At 39.8% G+C, this 12,846-nt stretch overlaps 1 protein-coding gene across 18 annotated transcripts in view; it reads left to right on the top strand.

Annotated features, from left to right (window-relative positions):
• cep104 (centrosomal protein 104) overlaps positions 1–12,846 on the top strand; it is a 126,498-nt gene that overhangs the window by 45,679 nt on the left and 67,973 nt on the right. For all 18 annotated transcript variants that reach the window (XR_009807288.1, XR_009807289.1, XR_009807292.1 and 15 more), the window contains 3 exons: positions 2,027–2,195; positions 10,384–10,539; positions 10,621–10,839. Coding sequence is in view for 11 of the 18 variants with exons in the window: in XM_061904809.1 (XP_061760793.1) it covers positions 2,027–2,195; positions 10,384–10,539; positions 10,621–10,839 (544 nt within the window). In the remaining 7 variants the exon portion in view is untranslated. The remainder of the gene's footprint in view (positions 1–2,026; positions 2,196–10,383; positions 10,540–10,620; positions 10,840–12,846) is intronic.

The raw sequence follows: 12,846 nt of genomic DNA, 5'->3' as shown, positions 1-12,846 counted from the left end.
TTGATGCAAGTTATAACACTTTTGTTTCATTTATTATTGAACTTGATGCAAGTTATTTGATTTATTATTTAACTTGATGCAAGATATTTGATTTATTATTGAGCTTGATGCAAGTTATAACACTTTTATTTGATTTATTATTGAACTTGATGCAAGTTATAACACTTTTGTTTTATTTATTATTGAACTTGATGCAAGTTATAACACTTTTGTTTTATTTATTATTGAACTTGATGCAAGTTATTTGATTTATTATTGAACTTGATGTTATTTTATGTTATTGAGTTTGAGTGTATACAACTTGATGTTACTTGATGTTCAATGAATTTGAAAATGTTAAGCTTGGCATTAGCGTTCTGTTGGGGCGATGGGGGCAGGTGGGGCTTAAAACTCCCCCTTGTCCAAAGTGGGGAATGACAAAAAAAGTTTGAGAACCACTGGTCTAGAGGAAGGCTGGAAAGGAACAAAATCCAAGTTGCTTGAAATCCAGTGTGTTCCCACAGTCAGCAATGGTTTGCGGAGCCATGTCAGCTGCTGGTTTTGGTCCACTGTGTTTCATCAAGTCCAGAGTCAATGCAGGTGTGTACCAAGAGCACTCTATGCTTCCATCTGTTGAAAAGCTCTATGGAGATGAGGATTTAATTTTCCAGCATGATCTGGCACCTGCCCAAAGTGCCAAAACCACCAGTAACTGGTGTATTGACCATGGCATTACTGTCCTCCATTGGCCTGCCAACTCCCCTGACCTGAACCCTATGGAGAGTTTGTGGGGTATTGTAAAGAAGAAGCTGAAAGACACCAGACCCAATAATGCAAATGAGCTAAAGGCCGCTATTGAAGCATCCTGTGCATCCATAACAACCCAGCAATGCCACAGACCAATTGCCTCCATGCCGTGCTGCATTGATGCAGTAATCCGTGCAAAAGGATTCCCAACCAAGTACTGAGTGCATTGTAGGAATTTCACATAATTTATTTGTAAATTATGGTGGAAAATAATTATTTGGTCAACCATTCAAAGCGCTCACTGATGGAAGGAGGTTTTGGCTCAGAATCTACAAAAAAGTTTTATTTGGTTTCATCTGACCACATGACATTCTCCCAATCCTCTGCTGTATCATCCATGTATCCATTTTGGTATAAACTCAACTCGTCGTGTTTGGAGGAAGAAGAATACTGAGTTGCATCCGAAGAACACCATACCTACTGTGAAGCATGGGGGTGGAAACATCATGCTTTGGGGCTGTTTTTCTGCTAAGGGGACAGGACGATTGATCCGTGTTAAGGAAAGAATGAATGGGGCCATGTATCGTGAGATTTTGAGCCAAAACCTCCTTCCATCAGTGAGAGCTTTGAATGGTTGACCAAATACTTATTTTCCACCATAATTTACAAATAAATTCTTTAAAATTCCTACAATGTGAATTCCTGGATTTTTTTTTTTCACATTCTGTCTCTCACAGTTGAAGTGTACCTATGATGAAAATTACAGACCTCCGTCATCCTTTTAAGTGGGAGAACGTGCACAATCGGTAGCTGACTAGATACTTTTTTACCTCACTGTATTCTATTTATTATTAATGATTCCGAGTTGGTGGAAATCAATTTGTCGTGGTCATGTCCGTAACCAGTTAACAGCGATAAACGAGGGATTACTGTGAGTTATTGTATCTGTTGCTTTGTTACAATGTATATGTAAAGAGTGAATATAGTGCAAAAATTGCTTCTTGGAGACACACATTCTGTCCGGGACAAGGTTGGACAAACACAGCTGATTAGCAATAAAGCTACAGACAAACAAAAGTGCATGTTCTCAGGAGGGCTTACTAAAAAGCACTTTTAAAGGAAACATTTCATACATTATTATAGGACCACTGAGGCTTATTTAAAATTGTTGAAAAATTGCGTTAATACCACATTATACTTTTTGTATTAAACAGTTTTCACAAGGTAACAAATCAAAGAAACGTGTATCTGTCTGTTTTTGATGTGACACTGAACGCTTCGGTCTTTTTGATGCCCCCAGAAAATGCGACGCCATGTCCCCCTTGGATGACCTGGCCTTCAACATGTACCAGGACCCGGAAGTGGCTCAAATCATCCGCCAGCTGGATCAAAAGAAGCAGGACATGGCGCGCCAGGAGCGATACGAGCAGGCCGAATATCTGAGGCAGGCCATCACCGATCTTCAAAAGGTTTGCATACAATGTTGGAATAATTCCAAGTACATGTGTGTGATATTTGGCCTAAAAGGCTATTTAAACATTTTAATGAAAGTATATAATTGAACATAATCTACTTTTGTTTCTGCCTATCTAAATTGTGGAGGTTTTTCCCGTTCTTTTCACACATATACAATACAAACTCACCCTTTATTTTAAACAGTACTTGTTAAACATTGCTCAGATTCCAGTTACCGACCCACTTGTATGCAATGTTACCATGCTCACCATGAATTCTTAATAAGCTCAACAGCTGCAGTGACTGGTCTCAGGCTGTCTCTTCACTACAGCCTCCTTAGGTAAAAAAAAAAGAAAAAAGAAGATAAACTTGCTGTAACCAGATAGTAGCCACACTTGCCTTGTCGGTAAGGCATACGCCTTTGTGGCCATAGTAACAGATGTTGCCATGGTAATAAGAATGTAAGGCTATGTTTGGGTTTTATGGCAAGCCACTTCAACAACCACACTGGATCTTGGAAGGGTCTTCACTGTGTTACAAAGCATAATCGAGGACTTGAATGATAGAAATCCTAGCTAGATGTTTCTCACTAATGTGACAGAAGAGAAAATAATTTAAATTGTGAATAAACGGCAATCCAAAACCTCAATTTATTGTAACTGATTTAGGAAACTGAAGACAAACACCATTTTACACACTATACACCCGTTATCTTTACTTGCACAATTATCTAAAACCATGAAAAAATATTTACCAACAGATTAGACACGTTTATAATTAGAAGTGGAACACTAGCCGACGACTGTCAGGTTCAAACACTGATGACATCTATTAAACAGACAAGAAGCAAGGAATCATATAGAGACAGAGTTAAATTTTACTCATGAGGAGAAACGTATTGGGCTGTACACTCAGTTCACTGTGTTAAAAAGTAAAATTGAGTACTTGAACGAAAAAAATCCTCGCTAGATGTTTCTCACTGATGTGACAGAAGAGAAAATAATTCAAATTGTGAATAAACGGCAATCCAAAACCTCAATTTATTGTAACTGATTTAGGAAACTGAAGACAAACACCATTTTAGGCACTATACACCCGTTGTCCTTACTTGCACAATTATCTAAAACCATGAAAAATGATTTTCCAACAAATTAGACATGTTTATAATTAGAAGTGGAACACTAGCCGACGACTGTCAGGTTTTAACACTGGTGACATCTACTAAACAATCAATCAATCAATCAATGTTTATTTATATAGCCCCAAATCACAAATGTCTCAAAGGACTGCACAAATCATTACGACTACAACATCCTCGGAAGAACCCACAAAAGGGCAAGGAAAACTCACACCCAGTGGGCAGGGAGAATTCACATTCAGTGGGACGCCAGCGACAATGCTGACTATGAGAAACCTTGGAGAGGACCTCAGATGTGGGCAACCCCCCCCCTCTAGGGGACCGAAAGCAATGGATGTCGAGCGGGTCCAACATGATACTGTGAAAGTTCAATCCATAGTGGCTCCAAGACAGCAGCGAGAGTCCCGTCCACAGGAAACCATCTGAAGCGGATCAGCAGCGTAGAGATGTCCCCAACCGATACAGGCGAGCGGTCCATCCTGGGTCCCGACGAGCGGTCCATCCTGGGTCTCGACTCTGGACAGTCAGTACTTCATCCATGGTCATCGGACCGGACCCCCTCCACAAGGGAGGGGGGGACATAGGAGAAAGAAAAGAAGCGGCAGATCAACTGGTCTAAAAAGGAGGTCTATTTAAAGGCTAGAGTATACAAATGAGTTTTAAGATAAGACTTAAATGCTTCTACTGAGGTAGCATCTCGAACTGTTACCGGGAGGGCATTCCAGAGTACTGGAGCCCGAACGGAAAACGCTCTATAGCCCGCAGACTTTTTTTGAGCTCTAGGAATCACTAATAAGCCGGAGTCTTTTGAACGCAGATTTCTTGCCGGGACATACGGTACAATACAATCGGCAAGATAGGCTGGAGCTAGACCGTGTAGTATTTTATACGTAAGTAGTAAAACCTTAAAGTCACATCTTAAGTGCACAGGAAGCCAGTGCAGGTGAGCCAGTACAGGCGTAATGTGATCAAACTTTCTTGTTCTTGTCCAAAGTCTAGCAGCCGCATTTTGTACCAACTGTAATCTTTTAATGCTAGACATGGGGAGACCCGAAAATAATACGTTACAGTAATCGAGACGAGACGTAACAAACGCATGGATAATGATCTCGGCGTCTTTAGTGGACAAAATGGAGCAAATTTTAGCGATATTACGGAGATGAAAGAAGGCCGTTTTAGTAACGCTTTTAATGTGTGACTCAAAGGAGAGAGTTGGGTCGAAGATAATACCCAGATTTTTTACAGAGTCACCTTGTTTTATTATTTGGTTGTCAAATGTTAAAGTTGTATTATTAAATAGAGGTCGGTGTCTAGCAGGACCGATAATCAGCATTTCCGTTTTTTTGGCATTAAGTTGCAAAAAGTTAGCGGACATCCATTGTTTAATTTCATTAAGACACGCTTCCAACTGACTACAGTCCGGCATGTTGGTCAGCTTTAGGGGCATGTAAAGTTGGGTGTCATCAGCATAACAGTGAAAGCTAATACCGTATTTGCGTATGACGTCACCTAGCGGCAGCATGTAGATGCTGAAGAGTACAGGGCCAAGGACCGAACCCTGGGGAACTCCACACGTTACCTTAACATAGTCCGAGGTCACACTGTTATAGGAGACGCACTGCATCCTATCAGTAAGATAAGAGTTAAACCATGACAGGGCTGAGTCTGACATACCAATTCGTATTTTGATACGCTCTAATAAAATATTATGATCGACGGTATCGAAAGCAGCGCTAAGATCGAGGAGCAGCAACATAGATGACGCATCAGAGTCCATCGTTAGCAATAGATCATTAGTCAATTTTGCGAGGGCTGTCTCAGTCGAGTGATTTGCCCTGAAACCGGATTGAAAGGTTTCACATAGATTGTTAAACGCTAAGTGCTCATTTAGCTGCTCCGCAACAATTTTTTCGAGGATTTTCGAAATAAAGGGAAGGTGAGACACCGGTCGGTAGTTTACCATGACAACAGACAAGAAGCAAGGAATCATGCAGAGACAGAGTTAAATTTTACCCACGAGGAGAGTTGTATTGGGCTGTACACTCAGTTCACTGTGTTAAAAAGCATAATTGAGCACTTTAATGATAGAAATCCTAGCTAGATGTTTCTCACTGATGTGACAGAAGAGAAAATAATTAAAATTGTGAATAAATGGCAATCCAAAACCTCAATTTATTGTAACTGATTTAGGAAACTGAAGACAAACACTATTTTACACACTATACACCTGTTATCTTTACTTGCACAATTATTTAAAACCAATGAATAAATATTTACCAACAGATTAGACACGTTTATAATTAGAAGTGGAACACTAGCCGACGACTCATGTTCTAACACTGATGACATCTATTAAACAGACCAGAAGCAAGGAATCATATAGAGACAGAGTTAAATTTTACTCATGAGGAAAGACGTATTGGCCTGTACACTCAATTCACTGTGTTAAAAAGCATAATTGAGCACTTTAACGAAAAAAATCCTAGCTAGATGTTTCTCACTGATGTGACAGAAGAGAAAATAATTAAAATTGTGAATAAATGGCAATCCAAAACCTCAATTTATTGTAACTGATTTAGGAAACTGAAGACAAACAACATTTTACGCACTATACACCTGTTATCCTTACTTGCACAATTATCTAAAACCATTGAAAAAATATTTACCAACAGATTAGACAAGTTTATAATTAGAAGTGGAACACTAGCCGACGACTGTCAGGTTCAAACACTGATGACATCTATTAAACAGACCAGAAGCAAGGAATCATGCAGAGACAGAGTTACATTTTACCCATGAGGAGAGACGTGTTGGGCTGTACACTCAGTTCACTGTGTTAAAAAGCATAATTGAGCATTTTAATGATAGAAATCCTAGCTAGATGTTTCTCACTGATGTGACGGAAGAGCAAATAATTAAAATTGTGAATAAATGGCAATCCAAAACTTCAATTTATTGTAACTGATTTAGGAAACTGAAGACAAACACCATTTTACGCACTACACACCTGTTATCCTTACTTGCACAATTATCTAAAACCATTGAAAAAATATTTACCAACAGATTAGACACGTTTATAATTAGAAGTGGAACACTAGCCGACGACTGTCATGTTCTAACACGGATGACATCTATTAAACAGACAAGAAGCAAGGAATCATACAGAGACAGAGTTAAATTTTACTCATGAGGAGAGACGTATTGGGCTGTACACTCAGTTCACTGTGTTAAAAAGCATAATTGAGCACTTGAACGAAAAAAATCCTAGCTAGATGTTTCTCACTGATGTGTCAGAAGAGAAAATAATTAAAATTGTGAATGAATGGCAATCCAAAACCTCAATTTATTGTAACTGATTTAGGAAACTGAAGACAAACACAATTTTACACACTATACACCTGTTATCTTTACTTGTACAATTATTTAAAACCATGAATAAATATTTACCACAGATTAGACACGTTTATAATTAGAAGTGGAACACTCGCCGACGACTGTTGGGTTCAAACACTGGTGACATCTATTAAACAGACAAGAAGCAAGGAATCATGCAGAGACAGAGTTAAAGTTTACTCATGAGGAGAGACGTATTGGGCTGTACACTCAGTTCCATTTCCAACCTACGCTCTAAGGCACAGCCCACGTGCTCCACTATTCATTTGGGAGGTCCCTGGTTACATCACTGAGGCCACTTCTGAAGGAAGGGGGGTAATTTCAGCAGCCTCTGTTAGACACAATATATAATTATTTAGAAATGGACATGATCTGACACCTGTGATATCGCCCTGTCTCTGCTTAGTCTGCGTCAGGGTACTCGATGTTCGCCCTTGGCAGCCAGCAAGCCGGGTCTGGACACAAACTCTGATACGAGACGACTGGCAATCCAAGATTGCAAGTTGTCCCTTTGCACGGATAGAAAAGTAGAACTTCGGCACAATTGATACTAACTATAGCAACGGCCTTTAAGCATAAGAGTTGTGTGATTACTTATACATAGTTATTCTAAATCCAATACCGTTACAGAGCCAACATTTCAACATCAAAATAACAGGAAATGACTCATGCAATAGAACATAAACAGTATACTTAACAACATGTGACACAATTAATCATAATATCTTAATCAGAAAATTAGAATGGAATGGCATCAGAGGGTTGGTCTTAAACTGGGTAAGAAGCTACTTAACCAATATTAAGCAATAGGTGACGGTACGAGAACACACGTCTTCAATGCTAAATATATCTCGCTCCGTACTTTTATACTGGGAGTCCAAGACTAAAATTGTTCAGTCTTTATGCAAACGACATTTTTAAAGTGACCAAGCACTTAAAGTTAGTACTATTTGCAGATGATACGACTGCATTTTGTTCAGGAGAGTACACACGGAAGCTAATTGCAAATAATAAGAGAAGAAATGAGTAATGTTTCGACAAAAACAGACTATGCTTAAATCTAAGTAAAGCTAAAATACTGTTATTTGGTAACGGTAGGAGAGTGACTCAAACACAAATATGTAAAAAAAGTATCGAAATACATTTTGGTACCAGTACCAAAATATTGGTATCGGGACAACACTAGTACCATATTGTAACTGTATCCATGTTCGAAATGAACTTATATCATAACCCTATTTTCCCTCCAGAAGAATTCAATAAAGGTAGTTTTAAGATTGTTTATTACATATGTTTTACAATTTGGACCAAGGTATAATTTGACAGTTTAGTGCAAGGGTGTCAAACTCAAATACAGAGTGGGCCAAAATTTAAAACTGAACAAAGCCGCGGGCCTAGGTTGAACAAATTAACCTTTTACAAACTGAAATAGGGACCCAAACAAGTTTTGCGTTGAATATTGAACAAGCAATGCTTATGTTATTTTAATATTGACATGCAAAATCGAGTTCCAAATAATAATAATAATAATAATATTTTAAAAATATCTCTGGCATCCATCCATTTTCTACCACTTGTCCCTATAATTGAATGCCTCTTTTCTATTTGCAGCCTTCTGAGGTAAATATCAAAATAAACTTTTTCCACAGGCTAATAATACATTTGAAAATAAAATAATAATAAATGAATCAAACACTCAAGCCGTGGAGTAGCAAGAGAAAGTGCATGAATAAATCGTTAATTATTGCTCAGTTTGCTACACTGATTTGGTTTAACTCTGAATATGGAACAAGCAACACTTATGTGACTTAATAGTGCAAAATCAACTTTCAAAAAACGTAAAAACATCAATGGTATATTAAATAAAATTTTAATATCAACACTAACTTTTGGGGTTTGGTGGTAGTGGGGGGTGTATATTGTAGAGTCCCGAAATAATTAGTGCTGCAATGGGTTCTGGGTGTTTGTTCTGTTGTTTTTATGTTGTGTTACGGTGCGGACGTTCTCCGGAAATGTGTTAGTCATTCTTATTTGGTGTGGGTTCACAGTGTGGCGCATATTTGTAACAGTCTTAAAGTTGTTTATACAGCCACCCTCAGTGTGACCTGTATGGCTGTTGACAAAGTATGCCTTGCATTCACTTACGTGTGTATAAGCCGCATATAATATGTGACTGGGCCAGTACGCTGTTTGTATGGAGGAAAAGCGGACGTGACGACAGGTTGTAGAGGACGCTAAAGGCACACCCCCAATATTGTTGTCCGGGTGGAAATCAGGAGAAATTAGGGAGAATGTTTGCCCCGGCAGATTTTCGGGAGGGGCACTTAAATTTGTGAGTCTCCCAGGAAAATTGGGAGGGTTGGCCAGAGTTTGACACCCATGGTGTAGTGCAGTGGTGCCCATTACGTCGATCGCAAGCTACCAGTCGACCGCGGGGGGTGTGTCAGTCGATCTCCAGCCAGGCTTTTAAGAAAAAATAGACCTAAAAATGAGTGATCATCAATCTTCACCAAGACGTCACTTAAATGACATTCACAGTACCGGAGGGTCTTGTGAGATGACGCTGGCTGCTGCAAGATCATTATTATGAAAATATGACCGAGAGGAAGGCGAGAAACACTTTTTATTTCAACAGACTCTCGCGCCGTACCTTCCGTCAAAACTCTAAAGGCCGACTGCACATTTCCTATCTTCACAATAAAAGCCTTGCTTCATGCTGCCTGCGCTAACTAAATACAGAGTTTCGGAAAACTGGCGTGCACAAGCGATCCCTCAGAAAGCTGGCGTGCACATCACTTGTGCACGCCAGCTTTCCGAGACTCTTATTTTGTTAGCACAGGCAGCATGAAGCAGGGCTTTTATTGTGAAGGAAGGAAATGTGCAGTCGGCCTTTAGAGTTTTGACGGAAGGGACGGCGCGAAAGTCTGTTGAAATAAAAAGTGTTTCTCGCCTTCCTCTCTGTCATTTTTTCATAATAATGAACTGGCAGCAGCCAGCGTCATCTCACAAGACCCTCGGGTGCCGTGAATGTCAATCAAGCAAGCTACGGAATTTGCCGCCAATGTTTTTCTTGTAAAGTGTATGGAAGCTGGATGAATTAGATGCCAAAAACCAACCACTTTCATGTGGTATTGTACAGAAAGGACAACTTTTTTTCTCCTCCATTTGAAAATGTGGGCGTTATCATCATTACTGTCTGATTCCAATCAATGCAAGTCATCAGAATCAGGTAATACACCAACTTATATTCTTGTCTTCGTGAAAGAAAGACATCTATATGTGTTACACATGCTTGTATTATCATTAAACACATTTAACTTGTTCACAAAAATGTCTCTTTCATAAATAAATAAATATAAATGATATATATAAATGAGGTAGATCCCCTCGAGTTGGTCAATTGAAAAGTAGCTCGCCTGCAGAAAAAGTGTGGGCACCCCTGGTGTAGTGGTTTACATTTTTTGTAGTCGGCGTGTGATCACTTCAGCTTCTAACAATCCTGTGATTGACTGGCAGCCAGTACAGTTTCTCGTCCACCTCTCCCCCAAAGTCATCCTTCCATGACCCTGAACATGATAAATGAGTGTTTGATGGATGGCTGCTATACTTCATCCCAGTGGAATGCATCTTGAAACTGTGTTACTGACCTGAGATATCCGCTTTCTGGATAGGCCGGAGAGCATTTGGCAAGATTTGATATCGAGAGGCAATCTGCGACGGAAAAGGAGGACTATGACCTCGCCAAGAAAAAGAAGGATGAGATGGATGAGTACCGGAAGAATCTCTACCAACAGCTGAAGGACCACGACCTGCTGGATATGAAAATGGTCAATCACCAAGCACTTGTGGTTATTTATTGGTCGAAAGACTTGTAAAAGCTTACTTTGGCTCGTTTATCTCCTCACTAGATCACGAATGCAGCGCAATCGCAGTTATTCCAAGAGGTTCCCTCACCTGTCCGTTTTCCAGACTGCCGCTCTCTCCCGACCAAAGCCTTTGGAAGGGGAAAAGCTTTTTCAAGAACTTCAGAGAGCCGTCGGTCAGACTCCGACACGGTTGCATCTGAGCAAAGCAATCCACCCACGCCTTGCGCTTCATCATCCTCAGCTACTCTGCCTAAAATCGATGTAAGTACCTCTTTTCTTAAAAGGGAACATTATCACCAGACCTGTGTAAGCGTCAATATTAGGGCTGGTCAACGATTAAAAATTTTAATCGAAGTTAATCACACTATTTCTCCGATTAATCGCGATTAACTGCATTGTATACGCAAAGCCCAATAATGAATTCAAAAGTAGTGTGTAGTGCACCTTTATTGGAATATTCTCCCACATGAACAAAAGCGCCAAAACATTTGTTGTGCAAACACAATTTAAATCAGTCCTTGTTAAACAGTAGCAGTTAAATAGCATATTTTATGAAAATCAACTCAAAAAATCTAAATACAAACATTTAGGCTTATTGCCACTGCCAGGGTATTTAAGTTATCCTGTTTGTTATGGAAAATAAATATAATCTACATACAAATCTCTGAGCCACAATCATAACATCTGAACAGGCAATTTCTGAGGTAACAGCAGAAACATTTTTTTTTATCAGGGATCTTATGTTTAAAAAACCTATATTATAGGTAGTGGGCTGTTTTAGGGAATTTTTGATCAAATTATCCTTACTAGCAATATTAATAATGTGTTTATTCTGCATAGTGCACTTAAAATAATTTTGACCATATCTAGGAATTGATATGATGGGAATTTTCCGATTGTTTGCTTGGTGCTTTGATAAACTGAACGCATATACATGGTACTATATTGTGATGTTATGAGCCAGGGAAAAAAAGAACTACCCTACCCAGCATGCAACAGGAGTGACGAGCATGCGCGGTAGCCCGGTATAGGTTGTGTCGCCATGACGGCATCTTGTATGTTGTGATATGCACGCTCTGAAAGTAAACGTTAAGAACTCAGCCAACACGCCTGGTCTGCATTATTCATAAATAGACAGACAACACATATACTCCGCTGCTTCACAGGCCGCTGGATGTAGCCGGCAAAGTATTCCCATGCTAGCTAGCCGGTCTAGCAAGCAAGCGTCATTCAGTCCAAAACGGCCCGATCTATCCACATTCAGAATTGTCTGGCGGTCGTAAGTGATCCCGGAGTGACCACGCTGTAAGCCAGCCATGAAATTTGCAGAATTGTCCGGTATTTTTGTCAAATGTTCCATCTTTACCAAGAGCCTCTCGACAACGAAGCCCATCCGGGCGACGCCATCTTGTTAAGAAAAGGCGTTAACAAAATAAAAGCATGTAAACAACATACGCAAATGTGCGATAAAATAATTGTTGGCGTTAATAGATTGATGAGTTAACGCATAATTAACGCATTAATTTGCCCACTCCTAGTCAATATATACCTTGATGTTGCAGAAAAAAGACCATATGTTTTTTTAACAGATTTCCGAACTCTAAATGGTTGAATTTGGCGATTTAAACACCTTTCAATTGTTCGCTGTCGGAGCGATGACCTTTCACCCGTGACGTCACAATGGGAAGCAATCCGCCATTTTCTCAAACACATTACACACCCCAAGTCAAATCAGCTCTGTTATTTTCCGTTTTTTTCGACTGTTTTCCCTACCTTGGAGACATCATGCCTCGTCGGTGTGTTGTCGCAGGGTGTAACAACACGATCAGGGACGGATTCAAGTTGACTTACGTGGAGTGTGCATCGATTAGCACGGCATGCTTATCGATGTTAACATGTTATTTAGGCCAGCTGTATGTACATATTGCATCGTTATGCCTCATTTGTAGCTATATTTGCATGCAGCCTTTCCCTCCACCCACATTTAATGCCAAACAAACACATACCAATCCACGGATTCAAGTTGCACCAGTGTCAAAAGATGCGAAAGTCCCTCGTTTGTTCTGCACATTTTACCGACGATAGCGATGCTATGACAGAGATGTGTGGATATCCTGCGACACTCAAAGCAGATGCATTTCCAACGATAAAGTCAACGAAATCACAAAGGTGAGTTTTGTTGATGTTATTGACTTATGTGCTAATCAGACATATTTGGTCACGGCATGACTGCCGGTTAATCGATGCTAACATGCTATTAAGGCTAGC

This window comes from Nerophis ophidion, linkage group LG06 (assembly GCF_033978795.1).
Source record: "Nerophis ophidion isolate RoL-2023_Sa linkage group LG06, RoL_Noph_v1.0, whole genome shotgun sequence".
Classification (NCBI taxonomy): domain Eukaryota; kingdom Metazoa; phylum Chordata; class Actinopteri; order Syngnathiformes; family Syngnathidae; genus Nerophis; species Nerophis ophidion.
This window is presented reverse-complemented; position numbering and strand designations above follow the sequence as displayed.